This window comes from Hemicordylus capensis, chromosome 1 (genome assembly GCF_027244095.1).
Source record: "Hemicordylus capensis ecotype Gifberg chromosome 1, rHemCap1.1.pri, whole genome shotgun sequence".
NCBI lineage: Eukaryota > Metazoa > Chordata > Lepidosauria > Squamata > Cordylidae > Hemicordylus > Hemicordylus capensis.
In genome coordinates, this window is record NC_069657.1 from 454618410 (window position 1) to 454643084 (window position 24675).

General features: G+C 51.1%; 1 protein-coding gene across 2 annotated transcripts in view; it reads left to right on the forward strand.

Annotated features, from left to right (window-relative positions):
• Window positions 1–853: 853 nt before the first annotated feature.
• ZNF395 (zinc finger protein 395) overlaps window positions 854–24675 on the forward strand; it is a 55329-nt gene continuing 31507 nt past the window's right edge. Inside the window, exons 1-2 of one of the 2 annotated variants that reach the window (XM_053249364.1) lie at window positions 854–1023; window positions 20294–20543. In XM_053249364.1, the coding sequence (XP_053105339.1) occupies window positions 20304–20543 (240 nt within the window). In that variant the 5' untranslated portion in view covers window positions 854–1023; window positions 20294–20303. Of the gene's footprint in view, window positions 1024–6111; window positions 6235–20293; window positions 20544–24675 lie in introns of those variants that run through there. The other variant, XM_053249357.1, reaches the window with a different exon arrangement.

Sequence of the window (24675 nt, forward strand, 5' to 3'; positions counted from 1 at the left end):
GCAGAACAGTCTGCCTAGTGCAGGGTGGGGGTGGTCCCTCCTTCGCTGGAGGTTTCCAGAGGCTGGGCGGCCAGCTGTCAGAGAAGCTGTGCCAGTTTTCTGCACTGAGCAGGGGGCCAGACTAGAAGACCTCTAAGGTCCCTCCCAACTTTTTCTTTCTTTCTTTTCTAAAGGCTGCAATTCTCCGTGATCCTAGCACCAGAACGGAAAAGCAGCTCACCCGAGCTCTTTCTCCCCATTTCGCAGGTGTGAGAGAGAGGCGGAGGCGCGCACGACAAAGGGGAGAGGACAGACCCTGGCCGCCAGGAGCGCTCGCCACCAGGTGCCACAAGGCTCCGCGGCACGCTCTCTCCTCTCTGAGGGGGGCATGCAAGCAGGCGGGCGCCGAGGAGCCCTGGATCATGCGCCGGAGAACAAATCCACGACGCTGAGCCGCGTCCCTCCCTCTCCACTCCACTCTCTTCCGGCTCGGGGGTGTGTGTGGTGGAATTCGGCCTTCCTTTGCAGGGGGGGGAGCAACGCAGGAAAGACCGGCGCGGGGGGGGGGCGGGGGCCGTCGCAACCGCACTTTGCAAGGAGCTGCAAGGCGGCGGCAGCAGGAGCAGGCAAAGCAAGAGGAGGAGGAGGAGGGGAGGGGGACGAAAGCGAGAGCGCGCGCGGCTGCGCACACGTGTGTGTGCGCGCGCCTAAGCCTCCGGGTGCCGCGGGCGGGCGAGCGAGCAGCAGCACGGCGAGCTCGGCTGTTTATTTTGTGCAGCAGGGCTCGGGCTGGGGGGCGTGTATTTAAAGAGGGCCGCGCAGCCAATGCGCGCCGAGGGGCCGGCCCACGTGGGCAGCTTGTTTACAACAGCCCTTCCCGGGGAGCTGGAACCCGGCCGGCAAGAAGCAAAGCCCGGCGCTGGGAACACGTGGAGGAGCCGCCAAAGCAGCAGCAGCGCCGCCCCCGGCCCGAGCGAGTCGGCTGCAGGGAGGGACAGGGAGCCGCAGCGATGGGAGGGCCCCGCGGTGGCTGCCGCTAGAGAGGTAAATCCAGCGCGAGGAGGAGGAGGAGGAGGAGGAGGGGTGCACGCGCGCGCGCCTTGGAGGGGCGGCTGCTCTTGCACAGGCGCCCTGCCGCCGCCGCCGTCGCCAAGGGGCCATCTGGCCCCGCGCTGGCCAGCCCCCGAGGCTCTCCAGCTGTGGCTGGAGGACTTGCAGGGGGTGGGGGGATGGAAGCGCCGGGAGTCCCTCCTCCCGTCCCGCTGGAGAGCCTCCGGTGCCCCCCCCCCCCCCGCGCGCTCTCGCCGGCCCCTGCTTCTCTCCGCCTTGGACTAGACGGCGTCCCAGAGGGCCACGGTCTTTGCCCCCAGCAGCTGGCAGGGAGGGCGAGCGAGGCAGCCGCTTCTGGGCGTGTCTCTACGCCTGGAATGTTTTCACGCTGCCTTGGCCACAAAAAGTTTGCAGAACCGTTTGCGCGGCAGAGAGATGGGCGCCAATAGGTCCTTGCCCCGAAGGGGCTCACCGTTTTAAAACACGAAGACGACGACCGCGGCACAAGGGCCCCACCACCACCAGGCGCTACAAAAGAGGCTCTGCTGGGCTGAACAGTCAGAGACAGTTACTCTCTCCTCCTTCCTGCTGAATATAAGAGAGATGCTCTCTTTAAAAAGTGCTTCTTGCCCCAGTTAGCAGGGAACATGGAAGGTTCTGTTGGACTCCCGTGGCTAATAGCCACTGATAGATCTCTTGCCCAACACAATTGTCTAGTCCTCTTTGAAACCCATCTGAGTGATTCTTGCCACATCTTGTGGCAGTGAGTTCCACAAGTTAATTACATGCTGTTTGGATAGATGTTTCCTTTTCTCAGTCCTGAATCGCTTGCTGGTTAACTTTATTGGATTACTTTGAGTTCTCGGTCATGAAAGAGGCAGAAATATTTACTTTTCTCACACTGTGAATAATTTCAGAACCCTTACATCACACTCCTCTTCTGTTGGCTGCTCACCCCCCTCCCCCATTAAAAAGTTCTCCTTCTAGGAATAGTATCCTTGGTCATTTAGCTACTCTTTCCTACACCATCTTTTGCGTTCTATTAACCTCACAGTTATCTCTATTTGGTATTGGGAAGGAACCATATCCTCGGCCTCCAGGCTAGCAAGCCTCCCAACCAGTGTCCCTATAACTGATCTAGAGGAATTTGCATGCACACCCCCACCAAACTGGTCTCTCTTCGTCACCACTTGTGGGGAAACTGAAGCAAGTGACAGAGCAGACAAGGTCAGTGCCACATCTGAGCACATGAAGGCATTTGTATGAGCTCCCCTATGAGAGTCTTGAACCCAGCACTACACCAGTAGCCAGGCTCCAATCCAGAGGTTCAGGTATGCAAAATGGGTACCCTGCCATGGAGATGTAGTGAATATCTTCACCTTAACTTCCAGGTATTCTGCTAGATGAGAAGTTCTCAAAACAGTTGTAGCTAGTCTTCTGTATGTTGGCAGGGGCGGGGGGGGGGAGTTTGAACTTTCCCCATGCAACTAAGTAGTGATTCACACGATTATTCAAACACTGCTTGCATGTGATAGCTTGGCTTACTTCAGCTAGGTTGTCATTTAAAATGCAAACCCCCCCCCCCACACACACGCTCCATTCCTTGCCTGGGATTGTTTTGTCCAGAACTCCCAGCTGTTCCCCATCCTTCTGATAATCAAATTATTATACCTAAGGGTTTAAAAAGAAAGCATACAAACGAGCATTTTTTAAAAAGTTCCAGCTTCCTTGGTTTTTTTTGAAGACCCATGGGTTTGCTTTCCATGTTTTGCCATCAGGAGTACTGGGGGGGGGGAAGAGTCCCTTAAAAATGAAAGTGGAGAGCTTCCCAATGTTAAGTTTTTGAATGTGTGAAGATGCCATGAATTGTGTGACTGAATCAGGGGAAACCATTGCTTTCTGCCATGTGGCATTCCTGCAGCCCTTCCTCTTTTGTAGCTGCACTTACCCTCCTGTTTGCACTGTAGGTGTGTGTCTCTCTAAATAAATGTCTGCAAACAAACTTGCAATGCAAATACCTGGGAGGCACTCAGGACTTGTTAAAGCCAGGCCACGCCCCTTTGGTTATCTGCTCTGATATTGCAGGTGTGAGCTAAAATTGCTACTGCAGGCTGGATCATATAGACAGGACCCTCACTGGGTGACTGCAAGATCCAGTGACTGGAATGGGCCATCGCAGATCTAGCCGCACTGGAGGCAGGTTGAATAATTTATTTATTTGTTAAATTTATATACCGCCTTTCATTAAAGCAATCCCAATAATGTGCCTGCAAGTGTGATTTAGCCCTAGTTATTTGTGCATTTAACACAGGTCTCTCCCTGCCCCACCCACCACACAGGTACAGTCTTTGTGTAGTAAATGCATGTGCACTGTCACTTGAGAAGGGCTGTACAAGGGTTTATTGTGATGCGCACACACACAGGTCCAGAAGGAGTAATGGACTGGGGCAGAGTGGAAATCTCCCCAGAGCAGTGTTCCCTCTAAGAGGGATTCCCAGTGTTGTTGACTACAACTCCCAGAATCCCCAAGCAAAAGCCATTGCAGCTGGAGATTCTGGGAGTTGTAGTCAACAACATCTGGGAATCCCGGTTAGAGGGAACGCTGCCCCAGAGTGGATCCTGCAAACCAGGTGGAAGAAGATGGCAAACTTCTATGGATAAAATGAATTTCCCCCTTAATAAAGATGCCTCCTGGTCAAGATACCCTTGGGCTCTAGGAGCAGTTCAAGTGTTAAGTTTTGCACACCTTTGCAGAACTTGTGTGGCAGTAATGTAGTGACTCTGCAGCATTGTGGAGTGATGACTGAAGACTCCTGATTATTTGCAATTTAGTAATCCTGCAAAATGCCCATGACTTCTCAGAGGTCCCCTTTATCTGTACAGCATTGTGCCTAGCTATGGCATATAGATTTCCCTCTGTGTGTGTTTTGGCCCTTTCTCCGGTCTCTGTTTGCATTGGATATCTCATCATGTGTGGTTGTTTTGACCATCTCCTTTCCTAGTCCTGCTTTTGCTGTCTTCCCTAGTCTCTGTTGGGTAAGGGTCACATGTCTGGGAATAGAACAGCCCTCCTAAATCAGACCAGAGGCGCCCACCTCATTTCCAGCACTGACCAGTCAGATGCCTTTGAGAAGCTCATATTCAGGCCCCCCCCCCCGTGGCTTGTTCCCAGCAGCATCCGGTCTCCAGTAGTATAGTACCTCTGCTTGTGGAAGTCCTGTGGCTCTGGTGGCCATTGAGACAGCATGCTGTTCAGAGGCGCCATTGGGCCCGGACTTTGGGGTGCAGGTCTGTGGCCTGGTAGCCTCTTTTTCTTGGAGGGCCCCAGCACAGCTGCCTGCCTGCGCTGCAGCGGGCACGGGCTCTGCGATACCTCCTCTGTGCATGGGGCTAGCTAGGATCGGGAGGCCTGACTCCCATTGGAAGGCTCCCCAAGTGCTGGGGCAGGCTGCTGGCTGCAGTTCCCGCCTGACTACCTGCTCATTCAGCGGGTGGGCGGGACTCCCAGAGGCCTCTCGGAAGCTCTCCAGTGCTGGCTGGCAGGCTGCCTACGGGCACATCGTGGCCAGTGCTGGCTGCCCACCAGAGTGCTGGTTATGCTCCCCCTTGTATATTGATGGAATGGCTTCCTATAGGGCTTTGATATCAGGCACAGGTGTCAGGCAGGGTGGGAGGGCTCTGTTTAATAATTTTGGAGTGGATTGGTCAATCTGTTGATACTTAATTTCCCCCCTAAAAACATAAAAAAGTCCTAAAAGTGGCTTGTTTTGTGGCAGAAAATTACAAAAACTTCTGGAACGGAAACCCCCAGGACCATCATTCTGCCTATAATCTGCCCTTTGCGGTCATAAAAGCACCTCCCCTTCTGCCCTACTCTAGATCACCTGGACTGGCTTGGCACAGGGCTTTGATGTTGAGCACAGATGTAGGGCAGGGTGCAAGGGCTCTGTGTATTTAATTTGAAGTGGATCTGTCATTTTAATTTTATTTTAATGATGTCCCCCCTATAGAAGTAAAGCTGCCAGAAAGAGTTCTCTCTATCCAGACTCCTTCACACCTCCTGAAAGTGGAGCAAACTGTAAACATACACATAAAATATTTTTAAATAAATAAATGCACTATTCTTAAGTTGGTTTGCAATCCAGAAGGTTGGAGTGAGAACTGCAAAGCAAGGGGCACGTGTTGTGGGTTTTATTTCCCCTCCTTACAAATGCACTCTGTCCAAGCCGGTTTGTGATCCAGGTGTGTGTTTGAACTGTGGTGCAAGGGACACCTCTTCACTGTTCCCCTAGCAGGGAGTCCCAAATGTTGTTCACTACAATTCCCAGCATCTCCAGCTGCAGTGGCCTTTGGTTGGGGATTGTTGTCAACAGCATCTGGGAATCCCTCTTAGAGGGAACACTGCACCTGTGGTGTCCCAGTTGGTTTGTGAATGGTCAAGAATCCATTGGGGGCTCTACTGTTGTCTTTTTAAAACAAATGCGCTCTGGCACACCCCTGTGGGCTTGTGGTGACTGATCAAGGAGGTGTGTGGATCCTTCAGTAGGAGCTGGCCAAGGCAGAACACTGTGTGCCGCTGCCCCAGCCCGTGCCTGCCTTCCTGGTCTTATGGCAAGCTGTGTGAAACTACGGGGCGAGTGAGTGTGGAGGAGGAGGATGCAAGGGGAGCCCCAGTGACCCACCTGGTCCGGGCTCCAAAATTACCTGGCTGAGCCTCTGGTACTGCCTCCCCCAGTAGACAGCGGGAGACAGTACCAGACACCTCGGGGCTTGCTTTCCGCAGCCGGGCACCCCGGCGTCTGTCTTCTCCGGAGGCTAGCGCCCGGGTTCCGCTGCCAGGCTCCCACTCCTCTTGTGCCTGGGCCCGGCAGCTCCGCGTGCGCGTGTAGAGGCGCCCTAACCCGGCCGGCTACCGCCGCGTTGGTGCGCCTCCCTCGACGTGCAGCGCTTGCTGCTTCTGCTAGCGAGAGCGCCTCCCTTCCGAGCCGGGAGTCCAGGCCGGGGGCTGCCTGGAGCCGTGTACGTGAGGCAGGCTGTGCCGGGGACAGCGGAGGGGAGGGGACTGGAGGGGGAGGAGGAGGAGGAGGGGACGCGCTCGGGCGCGGGAGGGGAGGGGGCAGCTGGGAGGGGAAGGTAGATTTCAAAACAAGCTTGGCGAGGGAAGGAGGGAGCGCGCAGCCGAGCGGAGCTGGCCAACGGAGGGAGGTAAGCGGAGAAGCGGCGGCGTCGCAGCAGGCCCGGCTGTGCAGCGGCGAGCGAAGGGGGCGTGGGTGTGCGCAGCCCGGCCGCCTGTCCGTGAGCCCTGGGCACCTTTCCATGCGCCCTGCGCGCAACCGCTGTCGGTGCAAAACCGGATCGCGAGGGACGCGCCTGCCCCACGGCGCCCGCCGCAGGGGCGCTGCTGGCCGGCTACAGGCGCCCTCTCGGCGCGCTTCTCTCCGCGCGAGCAGCGCAACTCCTTCCAGAGTCGGGCTCCGTCGGCGCGTCGTCTTCGCCACGGGCCGGTGCAGCCGCAGCAGCAGCAGCGCGCCTCCTTCCCCGTTTTCGGGCTGGGGCCGCCTGGTGCGCCCCTCGGCCCCCAGGCGAGAACGCCGACCCCCGGGGGCGGCTTTCTCCCTGCACCTCCCCTGCTCATCCCTGCGCCGCGCCGCCTTCGCCGGAGCGCTCCGCTCTCGAAGCGCTGGCTGCGGGTGCTGTCCTCGCCCGGGATCCCGCTGCCCTCCCTGGCGGGCTCCCCCGGGGGCGGTGGCGGCGGCGGTGGACTTGGTTGCTTGTGTTTTGATCAACGCGTGTTTGCCACGCCTCCCTCCCTCGCCTCCTGCTGGAGACGAGGATCCCCTGCGCTCGCGCGGCGGCGTTGTCGCTTCGGCCCAGGCGGCGGCAGCAGCAGCAGCAGTGCGAAGCGCCTCCGCTCTCCCCGCCTCTTCGCGCTCCCCCAGCCCCGCTGTTGTTTCGGCTTCGGCCGCCCCAGCCTCTCCTTCTGGTTGCCGCCCCCTCCTCCGGTGCTCAGCGACGCGCCTCCGTGCCCTCTTTGCGCCCCCTCCGCGCTCGCGGGGGGTGCCACGCCTCCGCCTCCCCTCCCCCGCTCCTTGTGGGCAGGACGCGCTGCCTCCCTCCGCTCTGCGCTTGGGTCGCGCCCCCTCCCCTCCCCTCCCGTCCTCCCCTCCCAGATCTTGAACTTTGGGGCCTCGCCTCTCCCAGCAGGTCCCTTCTCCCCTTGGCGGGGCACGCCGCGAGCGGAAGAGGCAAACTTTGGCTCGACTACCTGGTCTGCTCTTGCAGGCTCTGGCGGGCAGCAATTCTGCAGGCGCTGGCACAGGGTCCTGACTCAGGCGGCTTTTTATTGGAGATCCTGGAGGCTGAAGGAACTCAGCCCCGCTGCATGCAAATCATGTGACCTGCCTGCACCCCGGCGGCCCTCCCCACCGAACATAAGCATTTATTTGTAGTTGCAGACACAAGGCGGCTTCCAGCAGCCTAAGAAAACGATTTTATGCTACGATCTGGAAGATAGGGAGAGGCTGTAGTTCGCAGGCTTTGCATGCAGGAAGCCCGACCCGGCTGCCATCCTTGGCATCTCCAATGAAAAGGAATTCAGGGAGCAGTGAGACCCTGAAGAGTTGCTGCCAGTCAGTGTACACTAGACAGTACTGACCACAGAAGGGCTGACTCCTCCTGATGCATTGGCTTTGTATGTTTACAAATATTGGGAAGGGGCATTGGTTCACCCAGACCCGTGTGGTCTACTCTGGTGGGCAGCAGTCCCCCAAAGTCTCTTTCGGGCAGAGATCTTTCCTAGCCCTGCTAATTGAGTTCCTCTTTAACTGGAGATGCCCCAAACTGATCCTGGGATCTTCTGCATGAGAGCTGGCTCCTCCCCAAAACAAGGGCTTGGAATGCTACGAAGCTGCCATGTACTGAGTCAGACCATGGGTTCAATTAGCCCAGCATAGCTTGCACTGACTGGCAGCAGCTCTCTAAATGCTCAAGCCGAGGGAGGCTTTCCTGGGTTCTGTGCAGCTTTTAGCTGGCAACTGAACCTGGATCCTGTGGCTGGCCAAGCATGTGATCCACCCCCTGAGCTGGGGGCTCGGTCTGTCACCCCTCCCCGCACAGCATTCTCTCTTTGCTGTAAAGCGTTTCTCTTTCTTTTTTTCTTGCACGCTTCCAAGAAATGTTCTCCTGGAGACACTTGCAAAAGTAACAACAGTGTGGTTACTTTTGTGTTATGCTTGCTGCAGCAGCATGCTGATGTGGCTCCCATGTGCTGTGCAACATCTTTCCCGCTGTGCAGTCCAGGCCTAAGTTTGTTTATTCCACAGTAAACCCTGCCGAGCTCAATGGGGCTTTCTCCCTGGAAAGAGTGCACAAGATTACAGCTGGAACCTTGCAGGTTGCTTATAAGCCGTGCTGCTTGCAGCATGGACAAACCCTCTCTATATGCAACAAAGTGAGTGGAGATTACAAGCTTAGGTTGTTATGGGCCCTCCTGACCTCCAGACAGGCTCGACAGCAGGGCTTTCCCCCGGGGATCGTGGTGAGACAAAAAAATACACAAAGTAGGCAAATAGAAATCAAAATTCAACAGGTTGTTTGCAGTATTAATGCTGGCCCGATCCATAGGGGGCAAGTGCCATGCTTTGGACACCCATGTCCCCACACCTCTTGTTTTAGGAGCACTGAAAAGACTACCTTGTAGGGCAGGGGCTCCCAGTTTTGGGTCTCCGGATGTTGTTGGACTACAGCTCCCATCATCCATATCCACAATGGCCTTCGTGGCTGGGGTGATGGGAGCTGTAGTCCAAACAGCATCCAGGGACCCACGGTTGCTGCAGAAATTGGGTTTGGGGGGAAACTTGTAAGAGAAAGCGGATATTAGCTTGGCAAATCCCAGAGCTGAAAGTGCCCTGTATCTAACCCTTTTCCTGTCCGAGGAAACTTCTCTCTCTCCTCTTTCCTGCGGGGAAGCTGGGTTCTGCATTTGCCCCATGACTTCCAGTTGCTGACCCTTCATCTGAAGCAACCTTGGCTGGCTGCCTGTTCAGGCTTTGACTGAAGCGGGGAGGCTGGCCCAAGTGTGGGCACGCGGCATGCCCTCTCCTGCGGCGGAGTGGCCGGACTCCCTCTCCACCCGTCTTCGCGGCTGGCTTCACGGGCGTGGAAAGGACTGCAGCCTCTCTGCGCACTGGGTTCCACTGCTGGCACAATCCCCGTGGGCCTGGCTTCCTCCTCTGCCACGCCCCCTCTTGCTGGACTTCAGCCCCCTGCCTCATAAAACCCGCGGCACGGTCTGGGATGGTGTCTCGGCTCCGCGGCATGGGAATGCTCCCCTCTGGAGTCACATCCCATGCCTGCCTCCGGGCTCGTGACGCAACCACGCCCTTGCGTGGCGGGCCTTCGTTAAACGGCAGGCCGTGTCCCTGGCTACCGTGCCTGTGTGGCCGCCTGTGCTGCGATTTCTCCATGGCCGCGCTTGATGGATGCGCCTCTGCTTATAAAACAGCCCTGTCGCAAATCAGGACCGCCTCCTAGGAAACCAGGCCGAGAGCTTTTACAGGAAGGTGGTTCTGTTGCACCACAGGCGGCTGATGCTGGGGTGTGTTGTGGGCAATTCTTGTGAGCTAGAAACTGGCGGACTTCACACGGCGGGAGAATCATGGAATGCAATGCCGCTTGCTCTGGGTTGTACCATTTCCGACAGCAAGGGATGGGGGGAGTGGGGAATGCCACCTCTGAAAGCTCCCTGAAGCCAGGGAAAGGAACCCTCCTTGTGCTCAGATAATAAGCATGTCAGGCAGAAAGCTAGTCCGGAGCCTTTCCCTCTGACGTGCTAGTTTTCTACATGCTGGCAGATGTTTTCAGTGGTCAGGCATTAAGACATGGAATGGTACCGTCCAGGAAGAGCAAGGAGTGAAGAAGCTGTGTGTGTGTGTAGATTGGCTCATGCTTAGATAGCGGTCACAGATGGCGGTTCCTGCTGCTGCCTGTCTGTGCATTCTCCTTGCTTTTGATCAGATGCCCTTACTGCTTTAGGGCACCCCTTCTTGTGCCTTTCCCGCATTTCTGTGGCCTTCTTCTGTAGCAAAATGGACCAGCCGTGAACCATGAGCAGGAGAGATGTTGAGTTGAATCTGAGAGACCAAGGGCATGTCCTCTTACGCTTCCCTTTGGGGATCGGCTGCATTTCTCTGCAGAAGCTACAGAGCATCCATGCACAGCTTGAGCATGGCAAAATTTGCACAACAGACTTGGAGTATGCGCTGATTTGCATTTTCGAAAACCACACTCCGCCTAAAAGAAGGATGCTCAAAACTCCTTTGCCACAGTGACACACACACAGACACACACACCACTGATTGGCTTTTTCCCATGCGTTCATGGTCTCCCTTTCCCAGAACAGGGACTGAGTTGGGATCAAAGGGATGAACATACAAGTGGCACTTTAAATAGTGGGCTAACTGTCGGAACTATGTGGGGATGGTAAAATCGAATGTTTTGGCTGCCTGCCATCTGCTGTGCAGAGGTGGGGGGGGGATGGGGAGCCAGGCTCGTGGCGTGGGAGGGGAAAGAAGAAGCGCGCCAACCCTTGCTTTTCGTTAGGTTTGTAGTTGCCCGGGATATGCCTTCGAGCGATTTGCCCATCTTGCCCTCGGTCCCCTCAGCTGTAGAATGGGCATAAAGAGTGTTCTGCCTTGCAGCCCTGTTACTGCCGGGAGAAAGAGAAAAGCATGGTGAAGCTTTTTAAAGGGGCATTAGAAATGGCAGGCCTGTGGCATGCTGGCCCTTGGTTCCATGCTGGAAAGGGCTGTAGGGAGGAGGCCGGGGGTGTGTGTGTGTGTGTCTTGCAGGGCCCTCCTCTCCCCCCATCACGCACTTCCCTGACATAGGAACATAGGAAGCTGCCATATACTGAGTCAGACCCTTGGCCCATCTAGCTCAGTGTTGTCTACACAGACTGGCAGCAGCTTCTCCAAGGTTGCAGGCAGGAATCTCTCTCAGCCCTATCTTGGAGATGCTGCCAGGGAGGGAACTTGGAACCTTCTGCTCTTCCCAGAACAGCCCATTCCCCTAAGGCGAATCTCTTCCAGTGCTCACACATCAAGTCTCCCATTCATATGCAACCAGGGCAGACCCTGCTTAGCTATGGGGACAAGCCATGCTTGCTACCACCAGACCAGCTCTCCTCTGACGCTCTTTGCAGGCTGATTTGGGCTCCTAGGCAAGATTGCCACCACGCCCCCCTGCAAGAATCTCCGCCCTGCCTCTTTGCAGGAATATGCTGAGGATCTCGGAGCTAAGTTTACAAGCTTTCCTTCCAGAAAGCTGCTTATCCTTGCCTTTTCCTTCCTGGAGTTTCTAAAGTTAATTCTTTCATGATGCCGCGTCGGCGTCGTCTGTACTGTTTCTCTCTCTCCCTGACCCCCTCCAAGCGAGAGGCTATTCAGTGACTGAAGCGGCAAGTCAGGAGGGCTACCAGTCCTATGAAAGCACTTTGCTTTGACCCAAGCACTCCCAACCCCGGGTCCCCTGATGTTGCAGGATTACCACTCACATCATCCCCAGGCACAGTGACCTTTGGCTGTGGATGATGGGGGCTGTAGTCGGCTACAACTACCAATATTTTTATTTTCCCTTTTCAACAGCATGGAAACCCCTGCCGTAACTAAATCATGTGTTGTGCTGCATGCATTATCTTGGCAAATCTATCCGTGCGGCAGCAGCTGTGCACTCAGCAGGAGCCTTGGATTGTACTACACGGTCCCAGTCACGAGCCAGCGTGGTGTAGCAGTCAGAGTGCTGGCCTAGGACCGGGGAGACCCGAGTTCAAATCCCCATGATTCAGCCATGAGACTAGCTGGGTGGCTCTGGGCCAGTCACTTCTCTCTCAGCCTAACCTACTTCACTGGGTTGTTGTGAGGAGAAACTTAGCTATGTAGTTAAGCTCCTTGGAGGAAGAGCAGAATATAAATGTAAAATAAATTAAAATCTGTGTGCTTGCTTGGGACTAAGTCCTGTCTCACTCAGTGAGACTAAGAAGTCTGATGACTAGGATCAAAAGGGTGCAACTCATGAGCCAGAAGTCCTGAGTTCAAATTTCACCACAGCCATGACTTCACTGGGCAGCCACACTATCTGTCAGCTGCTCCATTTGCAGTCTTGAGGGGGAGATGGTGGTACTGGCCCACCTCGCAATATTGTGGAAAGGATGACTAATGTGTATGTGGTCAGGGGCGTAACTATAATAGGGCAAGAGGAGACAGTTGTCTGGGGGCCCACTGCCTTGGGGCCCCCCACCAGAGGCAGGTCACATGACTGACTCCCCCAGCCACACACCCGCCCGGGCTTCCTTCAGTTGTATTCATCCTCCGAAATTGATGTGAGTGTTAAGACCTGGAGCTACCAAAACAGCATGTCTTGCTCTAATACCATTCAATGACTTGCATCGTCCACAATTTACAAAACCTTAAAAAAAATAATTGAGGAGGTTGTTACTATGCTTTTTGTTACCACTTTTCAGCCTCATTTAAGATTTCTTTACTTTTAAAATCTTGTCTCTGAGCCCACTCCAACCTTGCTATACCCCTGTATGTGGTGTGTGCTTAACAACCAATGGATGCTTAGCTATTGTTGTAACATTGTAATGTTGTTGTTGTAGTAGTAATAGTGGTGATATTTTATGGCCTAGTTAACAAGTACTTTCTTTCTAGACCTTAACTTGAGCAACAATCTTTCATCTTTGGACTTGGCTAATGAGAAACTAGTGTGAATGAATGTAGCTTGGTGCTTGGGAGAACCATAATTTTGGAATAACGTTCCCTCTCTGTCTTGCGTTATGCAACCAGAAAAGCCTCCCATTCCATCTGGATAAGGTGGCTTTAAAATAACGAAACCAGCCCATCCACCCCCAAACTAAAAAATACATGTGCACGGTAACGTTCTGTACCAGAGACTCAAATTTAAATTCCCTGCAGCTCCTGCATGTTGGGATTCGAATTTTGGAAATGTAACCTTGGAATACACTTTGTGGCAGACATTCAGTGTGGAACTTCAGATCATTGGCAGCTGCTTGTGGGTGACAAAACTCAATATTTGCAGACAGGGTTAGGAATAAAACTTTGGCACCGAGGCTTGGGTTTTGAAATTCACATTTGGCATTTATGAGAAGTGTCCTACATTTTGAGGCTAGATAAACTTTGGCCATTGTGACTGTGGATGATGGGAACTGAAATCCCACATCTGGGGAACCCCTGCATTAGTTCATCTATGTCCTTTTAGTTTTGATAATGTTTAATGATGATTAAAGACCCCTTGTGCATTTCTGCATTTGTAGTTTTAAGGTTTCCTTGCATGTACTCTTAGGATTTTAAATACTGTGACGCATTAGACAAGTTACATATTCTTGAAATGTGTTTTGCAAATGTCTCTGACGAAAGTTACATTTTAATTTGAACTGGGTCAGACGTAGTAGACTTCTACTGAAACTGGGTCTGGGCATACAGGACAATGAGGTCATCAAACGGACTGCACCACTCCGAGTAGCCAGTCCGGGAGAAAGAGTCGAGGCCAGCTCTTTACCTTCTGTGCTACTGTTCTGTTTGCAGGAATATGTATAGTAATGGTGTGCAGGGTGGGGGGGGGAGAGGACTGCACCCCTTGCCAACTGAAGTGGTTCAGTCCACTCTGCCTCGTTGTTCGTGTAGATGAGGCCTCAGTGACGGCCGCTTGGGTACCTCTATAGGCAACCCTCATCTTCTGTGCTCTCACTGATAGTGAAGACTGAACATAAGAACAGCCCTATCGAGTCCAGCAACCTGGTTCACACAGTGGCTCAGCAGATGGGCAGCAGGCCAGCTGGCCTCTTCCTCTGGCTTGCCGCACCTTCCACACAGGCATGGGTCTCTGTACCCTACCCTTTGGGAGGAGTGAGCAGGATTGCACCCATAACCAGTAGCTGCGGGGAGTTTTCCTGGTTGTCTGGCAGTGTTGATTCTGTCTGCCGAGACTTCCTTTTGTGTGTGGAGTTTTGTTTTTTAAAAGGTCAGGACCCATTTCCTCCAGGTCCCTTGGCCTCCAACTCTTTCTTAAGGTTTTTAGCCTTGCTTTGCCTGGATGTGCAGAGGAGGCAAGAACTGCCGTCGTCCTCCTTGATCAGGGCACGGGTACTCTGCAGCGGGCTCCTGCTGATCCTGTTTGCACACGAGGGTGCATGGCTGAAAGAACGGACCCTGCGCCAAGTTGTCCAGTCCTGCATTGCTGAGCTGAGATCTGAACCCGGGTCTGTCCAGTCTGACTCAGTTAAGGCTTTGTACGGGCCAGCCTGTGCCTGACCCTTCGCCTCTAGATCAGGCCACCTGGTCTCTCCAGCGGTTGCTGAACTAGAAGGTGGCCTCTCAGTGTCTGCCTTCCATTGCAGTCCTAGCTCTGATGCTTGCAACATCTCTCCTGGTGGAAAGCGATGCTTTGAGGCCGGAAGGCTGCCTGCCTGTCAGAGGTCATGCAGAATCGAGATTTTTTTTTGTCTTTGAGGTGAGCTGGAGAGAGGCTTGTGCAGAAGTGTTGTTGGAGCAGGTTGGTGGGTAGAGCCAGGATACCTTGGAGAGTGGCTGCATATGAACTGTGAGAGGCTTTGCTGGTGTTGCTGTGCCTTTGTTGAAGGTCAGATTTTATGGGCAGTGATGCTCTGTATTATTCCTGTCCAGCTGGTCTTGTGGTAGCAAGCATGACTTGTTCCCTTAGCTAAGCAGGGTCTGCCCTGGTTGCATATGAATGGGAGACTTGATGTGCAAGCATTGTAAGATCTTCCCCTTAGGGGTTGGAGCCACTTTGGGAAGAGCATCTAGGTTCCAAGTTCCCTCCCTGGCAGCATATGGCAGCTTCCTATGTTCTTAAGAGGATTGATTGTGTGGGAGACAGGAGCTGGATAGGACAGCTTTTCCTCCTGCCTTGGTCAAATGCTGGGTAGGATGACAGTGTCCTACTCGGTTCCTGTCTCCCACACAATCACTTCTCTCTCCCTCCTCCTACCTAGTTGTTTGCTCCCACACCACCAAAAATTGGGAGCACACACAGTTCCCAAACCTGGGCAGGACACTTGGCCTATCCAGTTTTTGGTTGTGTGAACATTGTGTCATAAAATTAATTAGCAACAATAAATGGATGCCAATCCAATATTCAGCAGCCTTGGCAATTTCAAGTTGTTGTTGTTACTATTATTATTACATTTATATCCCGCTCTTCCTCCAAGGAGCCCAGAGCGGTGTACTACATACTTGAGTTTCTTTTTCACAACAACCCTGTGAAGTAGGTTAGGCTGAGAGAGAAGTGATTGGCCCAGAGTCACCCAGCTAGTTTCATGGCTGAATGGGGATTTGAACTCGGGTTTCCCTGGTCCTAGTCCGGCACTCTAACCACTACACCACGCTGGCTGTCTTATAATTAGTGTTTCTCAGGAGAGTATCCCTAGGAAGTCTGCAAGAGGTACATATATGTTTTGCTGCTTTGTAAAGAGGAGTGTAATGTGTGTGTGGGTTTTTTAAAAAAAGTTTTTTTTTTAAAAACACACACACACACTTAAATATATAGGTCAAATAACATGCCAGATCAGATCACAGTCTATTTAGGGCAGAGCTTCTTAACCTGTCTGCACCTATGGACCTCCCCCCTGTCCCTCAACCCTGTTCTTGTAACACATTTTCATAGGACTCCAGTAAAAATTAGAGGCAAAAATGAGTACACAGTTTTTCAAAAATAACTTTATTCTGGCTCACCAGGAAATTTAATCAAATTCAGTGCAGCAGATACTTTTCACGAACCCCCTGGACTGACCCCATAAACCCTCAGGGAGTCCATAGACCAGTGGTCCCTCTAATTTTTTCCATCTCTGTGCGGAATGAGTTTTGTTCTGCGCTGGAGTATCGTGGCAGTGTGTGCGCACATGCATTCAGAGTGGGGCCCTCCTGATTCAACCTGAGCAGAATATAAAATCAACTGAGCAGACATCAGAAAACTTGTGAGCACAAGCACATGCTCACACCCTAGAGGGAACAGTGCCATAGACTTCAGGTTTAGAACTGATCAGGGCATCAGGAACATTTGCGTAGTAAATTTTTATGTAAGTGAGAAAAATTCCATGGGAAACATTTCTGGAAAACCTCCTAATTCAGGTAGAGGTGTGTGTGTGTGTGTGTGTGTGTGTGTGTGTGTGTGTGTGTGTAAAACTCACAACTATGGAATTATCTGCCATGGGATGTGTTGATGCTGGCCATCAGCCTGGATGGCTTTAAAAGGGGCTTAGACAAATTAATGGTGGACAAGTCTATCAGTGGCTACTAGTCTGGTGGCTATGGGCCACCTCCAGCCTCAGAGGCACGATGCCTCTGAATCCCAGTTGCAGGGATTCTCAGAGGCATCTGGTGGGCCACTGAGTGGAACAAGATGCTGGACTAGATAGACCTTGGGCCTCAACCAGCAGGGCTGTTCTAATGGCAGAAAGTAGCAGAAAGGTTAAGAGTGTGAGCCGGCAGTCCTTGACTTAGATTCCAGCTTGGGAATTAACTTAGCAGGTGATTTAAGGCAAGCTACCTCAACTTCATATGGGGATAATGCTAATATTTGTCTATATTACATTTTTATCCCACCCATCCTTCAGGGAACTCAGGGTGGTGTGTATGGGCCTCACTCCATTTTATCCTCAAAATCCCCTGCTAAAAGAGAGGAAAGAGACACCTTTATAAAGTGGCGATTCTCTTTATTGAACAGGGGGAAAGCAACTGGCCCTATCCATCCCCAGCACAGCATCCCTCCCATGGCCATTGCTGGTGTCTATCATATGTTTCTTTCTTAGATTGTGAGCCCTTTGGGGACAGGGAGCCATTTTATTGATGTATATTCCCCTATGTAAACTGCTTTGGAAACTATTGTTAAAAAGTGGTGTATAAATATTTGTCGTCTTCGTATAAAGTGGCATGGAGGTTTGACAGTTGATCTTCCTCCAGATGTACTTTGTAGGGTTTGGGAACTCTGTGCACCCTCAGAGGCACCTGGAGTGTTCCTTTACAAGCTTTGGAGCTGAGCGGTGGTCTCAGATTAAGCCCTGCTTGGAACATGGTTCTCCAGTGGTGGTTCATGGGCTCTCTATTTGCTTCAACAGACTGAATTGTTGTTGAATTAGAAGTGAGCCTTCTGTGTACACAGCAGTGGCTCATCCGGTTTGAAAAAGCCATCTCTCATCTTTGTAACTAGTTTCCTGCCAATGCTGTCCCCTGAGAGATGTGTGGGCATCGGTCTCGCCTGCCTACCATCCCAAGTCCTCTTTAAAAAAAGACTTTCTGGTTAGTGCAAAATAAACAGATTCTTTCTCTCCTGGATTTCGTTGCAGAACCTCTTGCTGCAGATCTGCACAAAGGACATCTCCCCCACCACCCGCCCCCGCTTCCTTGTCCCGCTGCCGTTGGTCAAGCCCTGTAGACAGGGATCCACAAATTTAGGCTTGGTTCACTAGCCAGCCATTATTTGTGGTTGCCACCAATCCCCTCTCTTCCCTCGTTTCCTTTTCTGGCACACAGGCGGAGGACTTGGGAGAGAAGCATTTACACTGAGAGATGGAGTTGGTAAGAGAGGGTGGGAGCCCTCTCCGACGGCTCAGAAGGGATTGTTGATCTTTCTTACCTTTTCAAAAATGGCAGTGGAAATGAGATAGCTGGTGCTCACCAAAAGGCTGGGCACACTTGCCATTGGCAAGTGGATTTGTAGATGCCTGCCTGCAGAACGGGGTGTACGTTTTCTCTCTGTAAAACATGTGGTGTCTGTGTGTTCTCAACTTTGCTGATGAACTACAGCTCCTATTATCCCCTGCAGCAATGGCCAAAGGCTGTTGTAGTCCAGACGTTGTGATCCAACAACTTCTGGGGATCCAGGTTTTAGAACTCGGGCTCAGTGTTCCCTCTAAGGCGTGCGCACATGCATTAAAAAAAAAAAATTCTGCTTAGTTAATTTTAGATCCCATTCAGGTTGCATCAGGAAGGTCCCACTCTGAATGCATGCATGCACACACTGCCTTGGTACTGCCGCCCAGAACAAAACTCATTCCGCACACAGATGAAAAAAATTAGAGAGAGCACTGCTCTGGCTGTGGACAAAAAGCTTCCACTGAGAATGAAATCTTGCTCTTCAACACACACCTTGCCCTCACACACATCTGGGGCCAGGGCTTTCCTGGGCCAAGGTGTGGTCTCCAGACTGGTTTCAGCCCCAGCACCTCTCTCTCTTCGAAATTAGAAACAACGGCCTCCATTTGTATGGCTGTCAGTGAGATGGATTTTCCATTTTAAAAAATTGGAACTGTTTCCAATGACTTACATTTATTAGGATCTGTTTTAGCATGTTTATTTGATTTCTCTTTAGTAAACAAAATGGCAAAAACAACCACCCCACACACCATGTTAATTTAGCTTGTTGCATACAGAAGAACAGCCCTGCGGGATCAGGCCCAAGGAGGCCCATCTAGTCCAGCATCCTGTTTCACACAGTGGCCCACCAGATGCCTCTGGGGAGCCCACAGGCAAGAGGTGCAGGCACACACGCCTACTGCTGATCTCTTGCTGCCTTGCAGTTGGTATTCAGAGGCATCCTGCCTCTGAGAGGAGAGGTGGCCTATATAGCCCTCAGATGCAAGAACAGCCCTGCTGGGTCAGGCCTAGCAGGGCCTGATCAAGATACATATTGCCAGTGGGTCCCTCCCCCCATTAGCCAAACATATTGGAACTGAGATTTTGATTCGGGGGGGGGGGTGGAATTAGTAGAGCTCAGTATCAAGGCTGCTTGCTATGGATCCTTCAGCTTCTTTGGAGCACACCCCAGAGAAGTTGCTGCCCTTTGTTTGCAGCATTTGGGGGGTTCTGTGAAGGGTGGTGGAGTGGGAGGAAGCAGAACAGACTCCTGAGGCACAATCTGGAAGTTCTCTTGCACAATGTTGTGCTTCTTCTAAGAGCTAACTCTAGGACCTTGTGGTAGCAAGCATGGTTTGTCCCCTTAGCTAAGCAGGATCTGCCCTGGCTGCATATGAATAGGAGACTAGAAGTGTGAGCACTGTGAGATATTCCCCTTAGGGGATGGAGCTGCTTTGGGAAGAGCAGAAGGTTCCAAATTCCCTCCCTGGCAGCATCTCCAAGATAGGGCTGAGAGAGACTCCTGCCTGCAACCTTGGAGAAGCTGCTACCAGTTTGTGAAGACAATAATGAGCTAGATAGACCCGTAGTCTGACTCAGTATATGGCAGCTTCCTACGATCCTATGAAGCTTCTAGCAAAAGTCCCTAGTGATCACTATGTGCAAATTTAGTTGCCTGAACTAAGTCTTCGTTCCCCTTAGGAACACCGGAAGTTGCCTCATATCAAATCAGACCATTGGCCCATCTAGTTCAGTATTGTCTAGCTAGTTTCACGCAGGAATCTCTCCCAGCGCTACCTGGAGATTCTGCCAAGGGCTGAAGCTGGGATCGTCTGCCTCAAGGCAGATGATTTAGCAGTGAGCTGTGGACCCTTCTGAATGGCTTGAGGCTGGGATATTTAAAGGACCACTTTCTCCTCTGTGACCCACTCTTTCTGCTTAGAAGCTCGTGGGAAGGTCTTGTTCCCTGCACCACCGCTGGCAGAGTTGCAAGCAGTGATACATGTGAGAGGACCTTCTCTGCTATGGGACCCAGACTGTGGAACTGTTTTATGCTTTTGGTATGCGCCAGTTTTTTGCTTCTTGGTCGTCGTTCCCGCCCCCGACTTTTAAATTTATTTGATAAACTTTGTTTATAATACTTCAGGAGGTGTTACTAGGGTAGTTCACAAAACAATAAAAACATAACATTGCCTGAGTGCATAAGAAGTCTTTCTCTGGTGTCGAAGAGGCATTAATGTAGGTGCTGGGAAAACCTACCTGGATTCCGCGAACGGGGCACCACATCCAAAATGGCCCTCTTTCCTCAATTGCCACCCATCTCAGACAGCGAAGGCAGCTAGGGAAGGGTCTAAAGAGTACCTTAGTACATGGACTGGTTCATGTGAGAAGGGATGCTTCTCCAGGTACCCTGAACCAGCAGATATGTGTGTGTGTCGATGCTGTACCTGGATATTTTCTCTTTAAAATGTAACTGTTGTCTTTTAAATTGTTGTTGGCCACCTTGGGCGTCTCCATGATGAGGTGCAAAGGTGGAATATAAATTTCTTAAATAATAAGTGCCCATTGTCTTCTCTCTTCTCTTCTGTCATTGACAGTGTCTCCGAGATGGCAAGCGTGCTGTCCAGGCGGTTGGGGAAGCGGTCCCTGCTGGGTGCCCGCATTTCTGCGCCTCCTTTGCTGGGGGACGGGATGCTGGTGACGGCCCAGGTCCCTCCCTTGCAGCCTTCGGAGCATAGCAAAGGGTCTTCTCACCTGGCTGCACTGGAGGATGGCCCCTTCAAAGAGCATGTGGAAGAGGCTGGCAGTCCAAACCAAAGCTGGCTGGTGCTACAACCAGGCCAAAAGGTACCAAAGGGGTTTGATCTCACAGGGGTTGGGTGGTCTCCATGAGCGAATGTTGACTTGAAGGAACCAAAATCCAGTTGTTGGTGCCTTTGTTCATATAGACACGCAAATATAAAGGTCAGGGTAAAGAAATAACTAGAGTGTTTTTATATTACAAATATACAGCAGCTTACTCAGATCATGTCACTGTGGGAGATTTTTAGAATCCATGCATGAATACAGCACTCCAGACAATGAAGATAAAAAGTTAAGATTTCATTACACCAGTTTTAAGACAATTTTTTTACAAGGCTTTTTGCTGACCAAATAGATAGATGTGGTGTTTGATAGAGCTACCATGATGATGCCGAAGGCCGTTCTGGCTGGGGATGATGGCAGTTGTAGTCTAACAACATCGGGGGATCTACATTTGGGAACCTTTGCCCTAAGATACTGAAATTATAGACAAGTTTTCATTTTGTCAGTTGTGTTTTGACCACTCGGGTCGTCGTCGTCGGCTTAGAAATAATGGATGATGATCTGACTTTTCCAGAAGCAATTTGACCAGACTTTCCCCATAGTCTGTTCATCTGCTTTGATACTCCCAAGAGACAAAATGTAAATTCCCATGAACATGTATTTCGCTAATTGGAGTCTCTCTGTGTTAAATTAGTGTAAGTTTAGCCGTAAACGATAAAATCCAAGCGCCAAAAGTTACTAACTGGTTTTTACCAAATTCGATGGAGTGGTCAGACACATATTTTGCATACAAAATTTCTTGTCTTATGTTTTTGTTCCTGCTGATTTCATGTTTCGTTTGCAAGAGCTGACTGACAAGGAAAGGGTTAGGGTGTGGTCAAGGAGTATTAGGTGTCAAGTTGTCTGGTGCAGGGAAAATGCGTGACTGGGTATAGGATGTGGGACAGGTGGAAAAGCCCCAGTTGTCTTGTGCAGACAGCACAGCACCTGGAGCTGACTACAAAAACCATTCACCCATCCATAAACTCAGTAAGTAACAACTGAAAGTATTTAGGCGCTGTACAGAATAGATGTCACCTTAAGTGGTGCAGCAGGGAAATGCTTGGCTAACAAGCAGAAGGTTGCTGGTTTGAACCCCCACTTATATCGGGCAGCATCAATATAAAAAGATGCTGAAAGGCATCATCTCATACTGTGCGGGAGGAGGCAATGGTAACCCCTTCTTGTATTCTACCAAAATAAAACCACAGGGCTCTGTGGGCGCCAGGAGTTGAAATCGACTTGATGGCACACTTTACTTTACAGAATAGAAATAACTCCTGAAAGCTTGGCCAACTGGGAGTTGCCTCCCCTCCCCTCTTAAATAATCATCGGAGACCCTTCCCTAAATGCCCTCCACTTTTAGAGACTAGGCAGGTGGCGACTGGAGAGAACAGGACCTTCTTGGTAGTGGCACTTGTCTGTGGAATCTCCTCCTCCAGGAGGCTTGCTTAGTTTTTAATTTGGCGTCCTTTTGTTGCCAGCTGAAGAACCTGGGTTAGCACACTCTGGACACAGGCGTAGCTAAGCCCAATCTTGCAGATATTTATTTAAGGCCCACCTTTACATCTTTTGTTGCACAAGACAGGCATCTATCCCTCAATCATAGCAATAAAAATCAAAGTAACTGCAAACATCTCATAGCAAGAACAGCAAGCAAGATAAAAGATAAAACACAAGCAGATGTACCAAAGAACATAAGAGCATCCATTAGAAAGGCCTACGAAAACAAAAAGTTTCCATATCTAGTAGGCAGGGCACATTTAGCAGGGTCCAAAGCACTGTTCCCTCTAACAGGGATTCCCAGGTGTTGTTGACTACAACTCCCACAATCCTCGGCCAAAGGCCATTGCATCTGGAGATGCTGGGAGTTGTAGTTGTCAACATCTGGGAATCCCAGTTCGAGGGAAACTCAGTTCTAGGGAGTCCAAAGGCTTACTGGATACACTGAAGGCCAAACTACAGAAAATCCCTGGCCAAATTACCAGCTTTCTGGTAGAAATACGGGCACAGTTTCTGCTGAATTTGGACAGAGCTAAACCTTCTGCTATAGTCCCCATTCACATTCAGACAGGATCTCACTCCGGTGCTGTGAATGGATCCTATCGGCTTGGATGGTTATAAGAACAGCCCTGCTGGATCAGGCCCATGGCCTATCCAGTTCAGCATGCTGTTTCACACAGTGGCCCACCAAGATGACCCTGAGAAGCCCACAGGCAAGAGCCGAGGGCCTGCCCTCTCTCCTGCTGTTGCTCCCCTGCAACTGGGATTCAGAGGCATCTTGCCTCTGAGGCTGGAAGTGACCTATAGCCCACCAGACTAGTAGCCGTTGATAGACCTGTCCTCATGTATATGTCTAAGCCCTTTTTAAAGCCATCCAAGCTAGTGGCCATCACCACATGCATTGGGCAGAGAATTCCATAGATTAATTATGTGCTGTGTGAAAAAGTGCTTCCTCTTGTTGACCCTAAATTTCCTGGCCTTCAGTTTCATGGGATGGCCCCAGTTCTGGTATTGTGAGAGAGGGAGAAAAAGTTCTCTCTGTCTACTCCATGCATATTTTTATACATGTCTCCCCTTAGTCGCCTCTTTTCCAAGGGAAAGAGCCCTGGATGCTGTAACCTAGCCTCATAAGGAAGTTGCTCCAGGCCCCTGATCATCTTGGTTGCCCTCTTCTGCAACGTTTCCAGTTCTACAATGACCTTCTTAAGATACAGTGACCAAAACTGTACACAGTACTCCAGATGTGGCTACACCATAGGTTTGTGGAAGGGCATTAGAATATCCGTGTGGTTGACATTGTCATACATAGAACTCTCCTTTATTTCTCACGTTTGTATCTTACCCTACTTGCGAAGAATATGGAGTAGCATCCATGGGTTCCCCCCACAGCATCCCTGTGAAGTAGTGAGAGAGCCTGACTGAGCCATGGAGTGTTGAAGTATTGAGCAGAAATCTGGTCCTCTGTGTGCCTGTTTGGAATTTAACACTCCTCCCTCCAGTAGCTATCGGCATCCCTGGTCTATTTTGCTCAGTGTTGTGGCAGAATTTTATTGTGGTGTGCTGTGGGAGGGGATTGCAGGAGGGGGCGTTATGACCCAGCTTTTGCTTTAACTTTTCCTAGACTCACTAGTGCAGGAGTGGCCAACCCAAGGTGCTCCAGCTGTTGGACTACAACTCCCATCATCCACAGCTGAAATGTAATGTGGCTGGGGATGATGGGAGTTGTAGTTCAACAATAGCTGGAGAGCCTCAGGTTGGGCATTTGTGAAAGGTGATAGGAAGGTACCATCTCACCTTTCTTTCCTTCCTTCCCCATAAGTGGTTTGTGCAACTTCCCATGCATAGTGGTGGACAGAAAAGTCAAGGTTTAGTGGTTGAGATAAAAAACTTAACTTGTGGATTAAAAAAAAAAAAAAGGTACTGGAAATTGGAGACCGGGCCAGGTTGAGCATTTGATTAAAATATAAGTTTGGTCAAGGGACCAGTTAAATATTGGTCAAATATATTTGTAAATATTAATTTTATTGGAACTATAGAAACCTAAATTAATTCTTTAATTGCCATTGGGTATGATACTTATGCTAATTATTAAAACGTGTTAGTTGACTGTTGGAGTGACACAAGGAAATTAACTTTGAAAAAGTTTCTAGATCAAGGTTAGTCCTTCAATAGGCAGCCGAATCACATGGAGAGGGTACTCCTGGGTTCCTGCAGGAAGCAAGATGGAGTCCTGGGGGCGGTCCTAGGCAGTGACCTTTGCCACTGATGGCGGCTTGCGTCCCTGCTTGGAGATGCTTGCAGTTCTCACAGGTGGCCAGTAGGAGGAGCTTTGCTCTGCTGCTAGATTTGCCCCTGGCTGTGCGGGGCTGGGGGCAGGCAGCCATGACCTCTGCTCTTGCTACCAAATGACACCGTTGTGAAATAAATAAATAAATAGATAAAAATTAGAGGAGGAAGCTGCCACCTACACAGTGGTATTCTTGCTTCATGCAATATTTATATGACAAATATGAATATGACAAATATTTATATACCGCTTTTCAACAAAAGTTCCCCAAGTGGTTTACATGGATATAAATAAAACGGCTCCCTGTCCACAGAGGGCTCACAAACTAAAAAAGAAACATAAAGT